Source organism: Corythoichthys intestinalis, chromosome 5, assembly GCF_030265065.1.
Source record: "Corythoichthys intestinalis isolate RoL2023-P3 chromosome 5, ASM3026506v1, whole genome shotgun sequence".
NCBI lineage: Eukaryota > Metazoa > Chordata > Actinopteri > Syngnathiformes > Syngnathidae > Corythoichthys > Corythoichthys intestinalis.
The window spans coordinates 2,073,289-2,088,584 of record NC_080399.1 but is presented as its reverse complement, the minus strand read 5'-3'; the positions used below and the strand labels follow the sequence as shown (position 1 = coordinate 2,088,584).

General features: G+C 40.2%; 3 protein-coding genes across 9 annotated transcripts in view; 2 read left to right on the top strand and 1 right to left on the bottom strand.

Annotated features, from left to right (window-relative positions):
* The window catches only part of agbl2 (AGBL carboxypeptidase 2), a 36,279-nt gene extending 31,132 nt beyond the window's left edge, over window positions 1-5,147 (top strand). For all 6 annotated transcript variants that reach the window (XM_057837954.1, XM_057837952.1, XM_057837951.1 and 3 more), the window contains one exon: window positions 4,272-5,147. In XM_057837954.1, coding sequence (XP_057693937.1) covers window positions 4,272-4,365 — 94 coding nt within the window. In that variant the 3' untranslated portion in view covers window positions 4,366-5,147. The remainder of the gene's footprint in view (window positions 1-4,271) is intronic.
* A 2,713-nt stretch (window positions 5,148-7,860) lies between these two features.
* tmem17 (transmembrane protein 17) lies at window positions 7,861-13,291 on the bottom strand. Its single transcript, XM_057836209.1, has 5 exons — window positions 12,932-13,291; window positions 12,738-12,841; window positions 10,246-10,359; window positions 8,105-8,248; window positions 7,861-8,034 (listed from the first exon to the last, which is right to left on the bottom strand). The coding sequence occupies exons 1-5, from the start codon at window positions 13,038-13,040 to the stop codon at window positions 7,957-7,959; spliced, it is 549 nt and encodes a 182-aa protein (XP_057692192.1). The 5' UTR covers window positions 13,041-13,291; the 3' UTR covers window positions 7,861-7,956.
* The window catches only part of ccdc34 (coiled-coil domain containing 34), a 45,661-nt gene continuing 43,004 nt past the window's right edge, over window positions 12,640-15,296 (top strand). The window contains exons 1-3 of one of the 2 annotated variants that reach the window (XM_057836206.1): window positions 12,640-13,030; window positions 13,113-13,194; window positions 13,290-13,385. In XM_057836206.1, the coding sequence (XP_057692189.1) occupies window positions 13,361-13,385 (25 nt within the window). In that variant the 5' untranslated portion in view covers window positions 12,640-13,030; window positions 13,113-13,194; window positions 13,290-13,360. Of the gene's footprint in view, window positions 13,031-13,112; window positions 13,195-13,289; window positions 13,391-15,296 lie in introns of both variants that reach the window. The other variant, XM_057836207.1, reaches the window with a different exon arrangement.

The following is a 15,296-nucleotide window of genomic DNA, read 5'->3' as shown; positions in this document are numbered from 1 at the left end:
TGTTGAAGTCAACGAGGTGGTTAAAAAGCTCCTCGGTGGCAGAGCCTCAGGGGTGGATGAGATCCGCCCAGAGTTTCTAAAGGCTTTGGATGTTGTGGGGTTGTCTTGGTTGACACGTCTTTGCAACGTCGCATGGACATTGGGGACAGTGCCTCTGGATTGGCAGACGGTGGTTATGGTCCCTCTTTTTAAAATGGGGGACCGGAGGGTGTGTTCCAACTATAGGGGGATCACACTGCTTGGCCTTACTGGGAAGGACTACGCAGGGGTACTGGAAAGGAGGGTCCGGCAGGAAGTCGAATCTCTGATTCAAGAGGAGCAGAGTGGTTTTCGTCCGGGCTGAAGAATATTGGTCAGCTGTATACCCTCAGCAGGGTTCTCGGGGGGTCATGGGAGTTCGCCCAACTAGTCTACAAGTGTTTTGTGGACTTGGAGAAGGCGTTCGACTATGTCCCCCGGGGAGTCCTGTGGGGGGGTGCTCCGGGAGTATGGGGTACCGAAATTCCGGATACACTGGATCCGGTCCCTGTATGACCGGTGTCAGAGTTTGGTCCGTGTAGCCGGTTGTAAGTCGGATCCGTTTCCAGTGAGGGTTTGACTTAGCCAAGGCTGCCCTATGTCACTGGTTTTGTTCATAACTTTTATGAACAGAATATCTAGGCGCAGCCAAGGCGTTGAGGGGGTCCGATTTGGTGGCCTCAATATTGCATCGCTGCTTTTTGCGGATGATTTGGTGTTGTTGGCTTCATCGGGCCGTGACTTTCAGCTCTCACTGGAGCGGTTCTCAGCCGAGGGTGAAGCAGTCAGGATGAGAATCAGCACCTCTAAATCCGAGACGATGGTCCTCAGTCGGGAAAAGGTTGAATGCCCTCTCCGGGGCAGGGATGAGGTCCTTCTCCAAGTTGAGGAGTTCAAGTATCTCAGGGTCTTGTTCACGGGATAATGGAACGGGAGATCGACAGGCGGATCGGTGCTGGGTCTGCAGTGATGCGGACTCTGCATCGGTCCGTCGTGGTGATGACCGGTCGATTTACATTCCTACCCTTACGTATGGTCACGAGCTGTGCGTCGTAACTGAAAGAACAAGATCCTGGATACAAGAGGCCGAAATGAGTTTCCTCCGTAGGGTGTCTGGGCTCTCCTGTATGGAGATAAGGTGAGAAGCTCGGTCATCCAGGAAGGGCTTGGAGTAGAGCCGCTGCTCCTCTATATCGAGAGGAACCAGAAGAGGTGGCTCGGGCATCTGATTAGAGGATGCCTCCGGGGTGCCTTCCTGGTGAGGTGTTCTGAGCTTGTACCACGGGGAGGAGGCTGCGGGGCTGACCCAGGACACGCTGAGGAGACTGTCTCCCGGCTGGCCTAGGAACGCCTTGGGATCCCCCAAGAAGAGCTGGCTGAATTGGCTGGGGAGAAGGAAGTCTGCGCTTCCATGTTAAAGCTGCTGCCCTCGCAACCCGACCCCAGATTAAGGGGCAGATGATGGATGGATGGATGGATGGATGGATGGATGGATGGATGGATGGATGGATGGATGGATGGATGGATGGATGGATTCCTGTTTATTTTAGGTCACTTCCTGTTCATTTTAGGGCATTTACAGGTTGCTTCCTGTTCATTTTAGGTCACTTCCTGTTTGTTTTGGGGGGTTTCTCGATAACTTCTTGGTTATTTTAGGGTATTCTGGGTCACTTGTTTATATTAGGTCACTTCCTGTTCATTTTGGGGCATTTCTTGGTCACTTCCTGGTTATTTTAGGGTGTTTCTGGGTCAGTTCTTTATTTTGGGTCACTTACTGTTTTCTTGGGGGGATTTCTGGGTAACGTCCTGGTTAGTTGAGGGTATTCTGGGTCACTTGTTTATATGAGGTCACTTCCTGTTCATTTTGTGTCACTTCCTGTTCATTTTTGGGCATTTCTGGGTCTGTTCTTTATTTTGTGCCACTTACTGTTTATTTTGGGTCACTTCCTGTTCATATTAGGGCATTTACAAATTGCTTCCTGTTGATTTTGGGTCACTTCCTGTTCATATTAGGGCGTTTCGTGGTAACTTCCTGGTTATTTTAGGATATTCTTGGTCCCTTGTTTATACTAGGTCACTTCCTGTTCATTCTGTGTCACTTCCTGTTCATTTTGGGGCATTTCTGGGTCACTTCCTGGTTATTTTTGAGCAAATCAGGGTCAGTTCTTTATTTTGTTTTACTTCCTGTTTATTTTGGATCACTTCCTGTTCATTTTAGGGCATTTGCAAGTTGCTTCCTGTTCATTTTGGGGCATTTCTCGGTCACTTCGTGGTTATTTTAGGGTGTTTCTGGGTCACTTCTTTATTTTATGTCACTTCCTGTTGATGTAAGGTAAGTTCCTGTTCATTTTAGGGCATTTACAGGTTAAATCTTGTTTATTTTGGGTCACTTACAGTTTTTTTGGGGGGATTTCTGGGTAACGTCCTGGTTAGTTGAGGGTATTCTGGGTCACTTGTTTATATGAGGCCACTTCCTGTTCATTTTGTGTCACTTCCTGTTCATTTTGGGGCATTTCTCAGTCACTTCCTGGTTATTTTAGGGTGTTTCTGGGTCAGTTCTTTATTTTATGTCACTTCCTCTTTATTTTGGGTCACTTCCTGTTCATTTTAGGGCATTTACAAATTGCTTCCTGATCATTTTGGGTCACTTGCTGTTCATATTAGGGCATTTCTGGGTAACTTCCTGATTATTTTAGGGTATTCTTGGTCCCTTGTTTATACTAGGTCACTTCCTGTTCATTTTGGGGCATTTCTGGGTCACTTCCTGGTTATTTTTGGGCAAATCAGGGTCAGTTCTTTATTTTGTTTTACTTCCTGTTTATTTTGGGTCACTTCCTGTTCATTTTGGGGCATTTACAAGTTGCTTCCTGTTCATTTTGGGGCATTTCTCGTTCACTTCGTGGTTATTTTAGGGTGTTTCTGGGTCACTTCTTTATTTTATGTCACTTCCTGTTGATGTAAGGTAAGTTCCTGTTCATTTTAGGGCATTTACAGGTTAAATCTTGTTTATTTTGGGTCACTTACTGTTTTTTGGGGGGGATTTCTGGGTAACGTCCTGGTTAGTTGAAGGTATTCTGGGTCACTTGTTTATATGAGGCCACTTCCTGTTCATTTTGTGTCACTTCCTGTTCATTTTGGGGCATTTCTCAGTCACTTCCTGGTTATTTTAGGGTGTTTCTGGGTCAGTTCTTTATTTTATGTCACTTCCTGTTCATTTTGGGTCACTTCCTGTTCATTTTAGGGCATTTACAAATTGCTTCCGAATCATTTTGGGTCACTTGCTGTTCATATTAGGGCATTTCTGGGTAACTTCCTGATTATTGTAGGGTCTCTCGGTCACTTGTTTTTACTAGGTCACTTCCTGTTCATTCTGCGTCACTTCCTGTTCCTTTTGGTGCATTTCTGGGTCACTTCCTGGTTATTTTTGGGCAAATCAGGGTCAGTTCTTTATTTTGTTTTACTTCCTGTTTATTTTGGGTCACTTCCTGTTCATATTAGGGCATTTCTGGGTAACATCCTGGTTGTGTTAAGGTATTTCTGGGTCGCTTGTTTATATTGAGTCACTTACTGATCATTTTGGGTCACTTACTATTTGTTTTGGGGAATTTCTGGGTCACTTCCTGGTTATTTTAGGGTAAATCAGGGTCAGTTCTTTATTTTGTTTTACCTCCTGTTTTGTTTTGGGTCACTTCCTGTTCATTTCAAGGCATTTACAGGTTGCTTCCTGTTCATTTAGGGTAACTTCCTGTTCATAGTAGGGCATTTCTGGGTAACTTCCTGGTTATGTTAGGATATTTCTGGGTTACCTGTTTACATTGACTTACTTCCTGTTCATTTTGGGTCACTTCCTATTTGTTTTGGGTCATTTCTGGGTGACTTCCTGGTTATTTTAGGGTATTTCTGGGTCACTTGTTTATATTGGGTCACTTTCTGTTCATTTTGTATCACCTTCTGTTGATTTTGGGGCATTTCTGGGTGTCCTTCTGGTTATTTTAGTGTTTTTCTGGGTCGGTTTCTTTATTTTGTGTCACTTCCTATTAGTTTGGGGACATTCTTGAGTCACTTCCTTTGCAGAAACCCAAAGGAAGAACCCAAAGTCACCCCAATCCAGTCAAAATGAATTGGATGTCTAGCACAGTCATTAGTAGCCAGTGAGCTAACGTATTCTAACTAATGGGCTACAAAATATAGTGATATATTGTCACACCTCTAAAACTGATTCTGAAATAAGGACCTTTTCTTTTCATTTTCAGACTGAGTGTTCTGCCAACAGAAGACAAAGGCGCAAAGACTGTTTTGCCCCCTGTGGTAAAGCGCTCCACATCCGCAGAGTGGCAACATAGGTGACCGGCCGGGATAATCATCATTATCATCATCGTCACGCCAGCTTTGAAATGAAGCATGTCAGCGCTCCAGTTCAGACAAGAGTATTGAAACTTTTGGTGTTGAACTCCTTGGTTTTGGCAGTGTCAGCCACAGGAAGGAAACCGGGAGCAGGAGTCCCAAAATACAAAATAAAGGACATTAAAATATGGTATCATTTCAGTATTATTCTTTTTATATTTCAAGGTTTTGTTTCAAAATTTCATTTCAACATTTACATTTTAATATTTATTTCACTTTTGTTTTCAACATAAAAAAAAACTAAAAAAAACTTGCAATGGTAGCTTTGCTGTGATGGTTGCTACATCGGGTCACTTCCAGTTAATTTTGAGGGATCTCAGACTTACTGTAGATATTTGGTCACTTCCTGTTTATTTTGGGGCATTTTGAGGTTACTTCCTGTTGTTTTTGGCTCACTTCATGTTGATTCGGTGCGTTTGGAGGTCACTTCTTGTTCATAATTTGATCACTTCCTGTTGATTTTGGGGCATTTTGAGGTCACTTCCTGTTCATATTTGGTTGATTTTGGGGAATTTTGAGGTCACTTCCTGTTCATATTAGGGCATTTTGAGGTCACTTCCTGTTCATATTTGGTCACTTCTTGTTGATTTTGGGACATTTCAGGTTCACCTCCTGTTGATTTTGGGGCATTTTGAGGTCACTTCCTGTTGATATTGGGTCACTCCCTGTTGATTTTGGGGCATTTCAGATCATTTCTTGTTGATTTTCAGTCACTTCCTGTTGATTTTTGGGGCATTTTGAGGTCAAATTCTGTTATTGGGTCACTTCATCTTGATTTGGGGGCATTTGGAGGTCACTTCCTGTTGATATTTAGTACACTTCCTATTGATTTTGGGGGATTTTGAGGTCATTTCCTGTTGATATCGGGTCACTTCCTGTTTATTTTGGGACATTTCAGGTTCAACTCCTATTCATACTTGATTACTTCCTGTTGATTTGGGGGCATTTTGAGGTCACTTCCTGTTCATATTTGGTCACTTCCTGTTTATTTTAGGACATTTCAGGTTCAGTTCCTGTTGATATTTGGTCACTTCCTGTTGATTTTGGGGCATTTTGATGTCACTTCCTGTTGATTTTGGGGCATTTTTAAGTCACTTCCTGTTGATATTGGGTCACTCCCTGTTGATTTTAGGGCATTTTGAGGTCACTTCCTGTTCATATTTGGTCACTTCCTGTTTATTTTGGGACATTTCAGGTTCAATTTCTATTCATATTTGGTCACTTCCTGTTCATTTTGGGGGCATTTTGAGGTCACTTTCTCTTGATATTGGGTCACTTCCTGTTGATTATGAGGCATTTTGAGGTCACTTCCTGTTCATATTTGGTTGTTTTTGGGGCATTTTGAGGTCACTTCCTGTTCATATTTGGTTGATTTTGGGGAATTTGAGGTCACTTCCCGTTCATATTAGGGCATTTTGAGGTCACTTCCTGTTGATTTTGGGACATTTCAGGTTCACTTCCTGTTGATTTGGGGGCATTTTGAGGTAACTTCCTGTTCATATTTGGTCACTTCCTGTTGATTTGGGGGCATTTTGAGGTCACTTCCTGTTGATATTGGGTCACTTCCTGTTGATTTTGGGGCATTTTGAGGTCACTTCCTCTTGATTTCGTGACACTTCCTGTTTATTTTGGAACATTTCAGGTTCAATTTCTATTCATATTTGGTCATTTCCTGTTGATTTTGGGGCATTTTGAGGTCACTTCCTGTTGATATTGGGTCACTTCCTGTTGATTTTGGAACATTTCAGGTTCAATTCCTATTCATATTTGATAACTTCCAGTTGATTTTGGGGCATTTTGAGGTCACTTCTTGTTCATATTTGGTCACTTCCTGTTTATTTTGGGGCATTTTGAGGTTACTTCCTGTTGATTTTGGGGCATTTTGAGGTCACTTCCTGTTGTTATTGGGTCACTTCATGTTGATTTGGGGGCATTTTGAGGTCACTTCCTGTTCATACTTGGTCACTTCCTGTTGATTTTGGGGCATTTTGAGGTCACTTCCTGTTGATATTGCATCACTTTGTTTATTTTGGGTTCACTTCCTGTTCATATTGGGTTACTTCCCATTTGATTTTGAGGCATTCCAGGGTCAGTTCCTATAGATATTGGGTCACTTCTTTTCCTCCAGTTCAAATTGGGTCACTTCCTGTTCCTATTGGGCCACTTCCTGTTGATTTAGAGACATTCCATGGTCACTTCTTATAATTTGGGGAATTTCAGGGTCACTTCCTGTTCATATTTGGTCACTTCCTGTTCCTGTTTAGTCATTTCCTGATGATTTAGAGGCATTCCAGGGTCACTTATTTTTAAATTTGGGGGAATTTCAGGGTCACTTCCTATTCATATTAGTTCACTTCCTGTTAATTTGGAAGGGATTCAAGTGTCACTTACTGTTGATTTGGCTAGCATTTCTGGGTCACTTTCTGTTGATTTTTTGACATTTAATTGTCTTCCTGTTGATATTGGGTCACATTGATTTTAGGACATTTCAGGGCCACTTCCTTTCTTATTGGGTCACTTCCTGTTGATTTCAAAGCATTCCAGGGTCACTTCCTGTAGCTATAGGGTCACTTCTTTTTGATTATGGGGCATTTCAGGGTCACTTCCTGTTGAGAGATTTCAGGGCCACTTCTTCCTGTTTTATTGGGTCGCTTCCTGTTGAATTTGAGGCATTCGAGGGTCACTTATTGATTTTGGGGAATTTCAGGGTCACTTCCTGTTCCTATTGGGTCACTTCCTGTTGATTTTGAGGCATTCCAGGGTCACTTCCTGTGGATATCTGGTCACATCCTATTGCTTTGGAGGTATTTCAGGTTCACTTCCTGTTGAGTTCGAGGCATTCGCTTTCTGCAGATATCTGGTCCTTTATTTGGGGGTATTTCAGGTTCACTTCCTCGACATAGTTTGTCACTTCCTGTTCTTATTGGGTCACTTCCTGTTGATTTTGGGGAATTTCAGGGTCATTTCCTCTTCCTATTGGGTCACTTGCTGTTGATTTGGAGGCATTCAAGGGTCGCTTCCTGTTGATTTTGAGAAATTTAAGTGTCACTTCCTGTTGATTTTGGGACATTTCAGGGCCACTTTCTGTTCCTAATGGGTCACTTCCTGTTGATTATGGGCATTTCAGGGTCACTTCCTCCTGTTCATATTGTGTCACTTCCTGCTGATTTTGAGATGTTCTAGGGTCACTTCCTGTAGATATCAAGTCACATTGATTTTAGGGCCACTTCCTGTTCCTCTTGGGTCACCTCCTGTTGCATTTGAGGCACTCAAGGGTCATTTCCTGTTCATATTGGGTTACTTCCCCTCAATGTAATTGACTTCAATACGCGTGATTGTCGTGGGCAGTTGAATGCCAATGGTTTTGATTGGGAAGTTTTTGTTAAAAAACACAACTGTGTTTAACGCAAAGTAATAAACACTACAAAAATTGTACATATTGCACGTTTTATTCACACACAAAAGCGAGATCAAAATTTTACAAAAATAGACATTTTGTTAAATAACATAACGGGATCGACACATCTGGATGTATTAGTCAAACTGGCGGAGATGGAATTGACTCTCTGTGTGTCGGACCAAATTCCGGAGAGCGGCGAAGCCGGCGACGCCCTGCGAGTTGAAATGAAAATGTCGGTCGGCTGATTTGCAAGAAGATGCTAGCCAGCGAGCGAGTACTTACTTGCCATAGTATAAAAAGCACCAAAACAATGTGAATTCCCCTCTCTAGCGGCTGGATGAGAATGCCTTCGTTGAAAAGTTGGAAGAGGCTTTGCGGCAACTGCAGCAAGATGCTCAGCAGCCAAAATCCAGCTAACTCTGCGATCTACAAATAAACAGAATTCAGTGCCGTCGACAGCTCTAACGACAATTTTTGATCATCTGACTCATTTTCATTTCAAGACAGTCAATTTTGGTAGATATTAGGTCACTTCCTGTTGGTATTGGGGTATTTTTTAGGTCATTTCCTGTTGATATCGGGTCACTTCCTGTTGATATCGGGACATTTTCGGGTCACTTCCTGTTGATTTCCGGGTCATTTCCTGTTGATTTCAAGCCATTTTTAGGTCACTTCCTGTTGATTTCGGGGCATTTTTAGGTCACTTCCTGTTGATTTCGGGTCACTTCCTGTTGACATCAGTAAGTTTTAGGTTACTTCCTTTTGATACAGGTCACTTATGATGATTTAAGCGAAGTTAAGGGTCACTTCCTGTTGATTTCGGGACATTTTTGGGTCACTTCCTGTTGATTTCGGGTCATTTGCTGTTCACTTCAGGTAATACGCTGTTCACTTCTTGTTGACTACGGGTAATTTGCTGTTCACTTCCTGTTGGTATCAGGTCACTTCCTGTGGATTTGGGGGCATTTTTAGGTCACTTCCTGTTGATTTTGGGCCACTTCCTATTGATATCAGGTTATTTTCAGGTAACTTCCCTTTGATACAAGTCACTTCCTGTTGATTTTAGGGCATTTTTCGGTCACTTCCTGTTGATTTTGGGTCACTTCCTGTTGACATCAGGTTATTTTTAGGTCACTTCCTTTTGATACAAGTCACGTTTGATGATTTTGGGGAAGTTCAGGGTCACTACCTGTTGATTTCGGGACATTTTTGGGTCACTTCCTGTTGATTTCGGGACATTTTTGGGTCACTTCCTGTTGATTTCGGGACATTTTTGGGTCACTTCCTGTTGATTTCGGGACATTTTTGGCTACTTACTGTTGATTTCAGGACATTTTCGGGCCACTTCCTGTTGATATCGGGTCATTTTCGGGCCATTTCTTGTTGATATCGGGTCATTTTTCAGGTCACATCCTGTTGGTATCGAGGCATTTTTCAGGTCACTTCCTGTTGACATCGGGGTATTTTTCAGGTCACTTTCTATTTATATCTGGTCATTTTCGGGCCACTTCCTGTCGATATTGGGTCATTTTTTAGGTCACTTGCTGTTGATATTGGGTCACTTCCTGTTGATATTAAGTTATTTTCAGGTCACTTCCTTTTGCTAAATGTCACTTCCTGTGGATTTTAGGGCATTTTTAGGTCACTTCCTATTGATATCAGGTTATTTTCAGGTAACTTCCCTTTGATACAAGTCACTTCCTGTTGATTTTGGGGCATTTTTAGGTCACTTCCTGTTGATTTGGGGTCACTTCCTGTTGACATCAGGTTAGTTTTAGGTCACTTCCTTTTGATACAGGACACTTATGATGATTTCGGGGAAGTTCAGGGTCACTACCTGTTGACTTCGGGACATTTTTTGGGTCACTTCCTGTTGATTTCGGGTCATTTGCTGTTCACTTCCTGTTCATTTCGGGTAATTCGCTGTTCACTTCCTGTTGACATCCGTGCATTTTGTCAGGTCACTTTTTTTTTTGTTACTGTCGCATTTTCTCCTATATATTAGATGATCGATCCAAACAAAGAAAAATGAAAAAAAAATGTTTAAAAGGGTAACTATATGAAAAAGAAAATCTCGACCACTCCTTGATATGTATGATTTCTTCATCGCGACCCTTGTTATATTACCATGTTTCACCCATAAAATCCGGCTGTAGCCATACTTAGCTTTCCAATGAGGTATCACACATGCATATCGGACAATTTTGAAATTTGGCCAAATTGAGGGTCTCAGAGCGGAACTCCAAGTCACCTAAGTGTTTTTCGGCATACATACATATATATATTTTTCTTTCTAATTTTAAGTAATTACGAGTCAGTTCGTGGTACAAATAAGTGATTAATCTCCTGTGAAAATAATGGTTTGTGGCAGTCCTGGAATGGATTGGACATCCATCTCCATCAATGGCGGCCAAATACTGTACCTCTTCTCGCAGGTTCCCCACATAGCCAAGGTAAAGTCGAATGGTCTCAATCAGCGTCATGAGAATGAGGACGGTAATCAGGACCGTCCTGTAGTATTCCGGCAAGGCAGAATACTACAAAAGAACAAAAACAAAAAACACACAATTTATGCCATTTAATCCTTTATATGGTATCTGACTACTTGTATTTGTTTGAGAAAAAAAAAAGTTTTATATTGATTAATCCTTGTTGATTTTAGGGCATTCACATATCATTTCCTGTTCATATTGACTCACTTGCTATTGATTTTGGGACATTTCAGGTCACTTCCTGTTGATTTTGAGCATTTACAGGTCACTTCCTTTTTATTTTGGGGCATTTACAGGTCACTTCCTGTTTATATATTGTCACTTCCTGTTAATTTTGTGGCATTTCAGATCATTTCCTGTGATTTTCAGTCACTTCCTGTTGCTTTTGGAGCATTTATGGGTCACTTCCTGTTGATATCGGCTCACTGATATTGACTCACTTCCTTTTGATATTGGGGCATTTTTAGGTCACTTCCTGTTCATTTTGGGGCATTTCAGATCATTTCTTGTTGATTTTCAGTCACTTCCTGTTCATTTTGGGGCATTTACAGGTTGCTTCCTGCTAATATAAGGTCATTTCCTGTTGATTTTGGAGCATTTATAGGTCACTTCCTGTTGCTATCCGGGTCACTTCCTGTTGATATCGGCTCACTGATATTGACCCACTTCATTTTGATATTGGGGAATTTTTAGGTCACTTCCTGTTCATTTTGGGATATTTCAGATCATTTCGTGTTGATTTTCAGTCACTTCCTGTTGATTTTGGAGCATTTACGGGTCACTTCCTGTTGATTTTGGGGCATTTACAGGTCACTTCCTGCTAATATAAGGTCATGTCCTGTTGATTTTGGAGCATTTATAGGTCACTTCCTGTTGATATCCGGGTCACTTCCTGTTGATATCGGTTCACTGATATTGACTCACTTCCTTTTGATATTGGGGAATTTTTCGGTCACTTCCTGTTCATTTTGGGATATTTCAGATCATTTCGTGTTGATTTTCAGTCACTTCCTGTTGATTTTGGAGCATTTACGGGTCACTTCCTGTTGATGTTGGGGCATTTACAGGTCACTTCCTGCTAATATAAGGTCATGTCCTGTTGATTTTGGAGCGGTCACTTCCTGTTGATATCGGTTCACTGATATTGACTCACTTCCTTTTGATATTGAGGAATTTTTAGGTCACTTCCTGTTCATTTTGGGGCATTTCGGATCATTTCTTGTTGATTTTCAGTCACTTCCTGTTGATTTTGGCGCATTTACAGGTCACTTCCTGCAATATAAGGTCATTTCCTGTTGATATTGGGGCATTTATAGGTCATTTCCTGTTGATATCCGGGTCACTTCCTGTTGATATCGGGTCACTGATATTGACTCACTTCCTTTTGATATTGGGGAATTTATAGGTCACTTCCTGTTCATTTTGGGGCATTTCGGATCATTTCTTGTTGATTTTCAGTCACTTCCTGTTGATTTTGGCGCATTTACAGGTCACTTCCTGCAATATAAGGTCATTTCCTGTTGATTTTGGGGCATTTATAGGTCATTTCCTGTTGATATCCGGGTCACTTCCTGTTGATATCGGGTCACTGATATTGACTCACTTCCTTTTGATATTGGGGAATTTTTAGGTCACTTCCTGTTCATTTTGGGGCATTTCAGATCATTTTGTGTTGATTTTCAGTCACTTCCTGTTGATTTTGGAGCGTTTACGGGTCACTTCCTGTTGATTTTGGGGCATTTACAGGTCGCTTCCTGCTAATATAAGGTCATTTCCTGTTGATTTTGGGGCGTTTATAGGTCACTTCCTGTTGATATCCGGGTCACTTGCTGTTGATATTGGGTCACCTATATTGACTCACTTCCTTTTGATATTGGGGAATTTTTAGGTCACTTCCTGTTCATTTTGGGGCATTTCAGATCATTTCTTGTTGATTTTCAGTCACTTCATGTTGATTTTGGGGCATTTCCAGGTCAATTCCTGCTAATATAAGGTCATTTCCTGTTGATTTTGGGGCATTTATAGGTCACTTCCTGTTGATATCCGGGTCACTTCCTGTTGATTTCGGGGCATTTGCAGGTCACTTCCTGTTGATAGTGACGCTTTCCTATTAAATTTGGCATTTGCTATTAATTTGAGGCATCTATTGGTGACTTCCTGTTTATTTTGGGCCATTTATAAGTCATTCCTTCTTGGTATTGTCTCACCTCTTGTTAATTTGGGAAATTTCCAGGTCACTCCCTGTTGAATTTAGGGGCATTTACTGGTCATTTCCTGTTGAATTGGGGTTATTTGAAGGTAACTTCCGGATGATTTGTTGAATATGAAAAGAAAGGAAACCCTAGTTTTGGTCTGACAGTTGATTTTTTTGTTGTTGTAATTTCGTAGCAAAGGGGTTAACCAACAACTCGACGATTACTTACTTTGAGTTGCAACATGACAATCTCCGTGACGCACCACAGGGGGAAGAAGCACATGTTGAAGAAGAGGGACATCTGGAGGGGCAAACTGGACAGAACCGGCTTGCCTGACAAAACCCAAAGAAAAACATTGGTCTTCCCGCCATTCGCCGCGCTAGCTAGCAAGATCAAAAGCTATAATGTGGTCACGTGTTAACCTTGCGTCGACGACGTGTAGCGTTCCTTTGCGGTCAGGTCGTTCGGGTCCTCAAAGAAGTTTCGAGAGAAGTCCTCCAAACGTTTTCGGATAGCATCTGGTAAGTCCATGCTGGAAAAACTCGGTGGCTAATGCTAAAACGGGGAAAAACGGGATAACGACCTTCCTCTTCCTGTTCGTAGAGGGGAAAAAAGGCTGCTTTGGTCTCCATGGCAACAGGAGCGACACTATCGTTCTGCGTTTGCTTTTGTGTCAGGATCAACAGTAAGAACTTATACGTGTTTTAACACTTAGTTGATCTCATATTCTTGTTTTTTTTCCCCCCCCTTTAACGAGGAAATATGTGTGCGTGTTTTCAGTTGACGGCTTGACTACATTGAGATCCCCTGACCTCGGAAGCTAAGCAGGGTCAGGCCTGGATAGTCATCGGATGGGAGACCGTTGTGGAACACCAGGTGCTGTAAGCTATATTTTCCATTCATTCATTCATTCATTTTCCATGCCGCTTATTCCTCACGAGGGTCGCGGGAGGTGCTGGAGCATATCCATTTTTCTTATCAAATGGAAAGTTACATTCCACACTAGTCATCAAAGCGTGGTACGAGTACCACCAGTGTTACAAATGCTCCCCCTTGTGGTCTATGAAAGCATCAATGAATGGAACCTAAAAAGGGCTTTCAACTTTTTGGAGTGACGGCAAGAACGGAAAGTGGTATATGGCATATGGAAAAATATGGAGGTAGATTTGTGTCTTTATTATTCAATCAAAAAAAAGTTGATTCAATCAAATAAAAAGTGGCTTCAATCAAAATATATATTTTCAATCGAAGAAAACGTCTCTTCAATCAAAAAAAAAATGTGTTTGAATGCAAAAATAAATTTGAAACTCAAAAAAATATATTTGAAAACTATTTTTCTTTGATTGAATTTTTTTTTTTTTTGATTTAAGTCAAGTTTTTTTTAATTGAAACACCATTTTTGATTGAAGTCATGTCATTTTGCGTTTGGACCACATTTTGGCTAGGACATTTGTGTCTTTATTATTCAATCAAAAATTAAGTCGCTTCAAACAAACAAAAAAATATTTTCAAAAGAAAAATCACTTCAATCCAAAATTTTTAAAAATTCAATCGTAGAAAAAAAGGTTTGAATGTGAAAAATATTTGAGACTCAGAAATTCGTATTTGAACACTTTATTTTTCATTGAAACCGTTTTCTTTGATTGAAGCAATCCTTGTTGTGTTCAAGCCATATTAGGGATAGGACATTTGTGTCAAAATCATTCAATCGCAATAAAAGTTGCTTTAATCAAAAAACTATTTTTAATTAAAAAAAAAAATCATTTGCAAAAATATATATTTTTTGAAAATATATTTTTTTTATTTGAAATATATATATATTTTTATTGAAGTATCACTTTTTTTTGCCCTATATTCGGCTTGGACTCCAGGAGACTCCGATGGCTGGATGGAGACCTGGTGGCCAATGGCCATTATTCTTGCTTCATACTTTTATGCCACTGGTGCAATCAGCTGCCACTCAAACACACCGGAACTAGAGTTGAAGTTGAATCTTTGTGTCAAAATGATTCAATCGAAAAAAAAGTGCCTTCAAAACTTTTCCCACTTCAAAAAAAAAGTGTGTTCAAAACTTTTTCCACTTTGAAAAAAAAAAAAAAGAGTTTAAAACTTTTTGCTTTTCAAAAAAAAGTGATACTTCAATAAAAATATATATTTCAAATAAAAAATATATATTTTCAAAAAATATATATTTTTGCAAATGATTTTTTTTTTGGATTAAAAATAGTTTTTTGATTAAAGCAACTTTTATTGCGATTGAATGATTTTGACACAAATGTCCTACCCCTAATATGGCTTGAACACAAAAAGGATTGCTTCAATCAAAGAAAACGGTTTCAATGAAAAATAAAGTGTTCAAATGCGAATTTCTGAGTCTCAAATATTTTTTCACATTCAAACCTTTTTTTCTACGATTGAATTTTTAAAAATTTTGGATTGAAGTGATTTTTCTTTTGAAAATATTTTTTTGTTTGTTTGAAGCGACTTAATTTTTGATTGAATAATAAAGACACAAATGTCCTAGCCAAAATGTGGTCCAAACGCAAAATGACATGACTTCAATCAAAAATGGTGTTTCAATAAAAAAAAAAAACTTGACTTAAATCCAAAAAAAAAAATTTCAATCAAAGAAAAATAGTTTTCAAATATATTTTTGGGAGTTTCAAATTTATTTTTACATTCAAAAACATTTTTTTGATTGAAGTGACGTTTTCTTCGATTGAAAATATATATTTTGATTGAAGCAACTTTTTTTTTGATTGAAGCAACTTTTTTTTTGATTGAATA

What these genes read in the sequence shown, in the direction of transcription:
- tmem17 (XM_057836209.1), bottom strand. Translation starts at nt 13,040, where the DNA reads ATGGACTTACCAGATGCTATCCGAAAACGTTTGGAGGACTTCTCTCGA. An exon ending in TTGTCATGTTGCAACTCAAA is followed by an intron (nt 10,360 to 12,737) that starts GTAAGTAATCGT and finishes GTTCTTTTGTAG; the next exon opens with TATTCTGCCTTGCCGGAATA. An exon ending in TGGGGAACCTGCGAGAAGAG is followed by an intron (nt 8,249 to 10,245) that starts GTACAGTATTTG and finishes GTTTATTTGTAG; the next exon opens with ATCGCAGAGTTAGCTGGATT.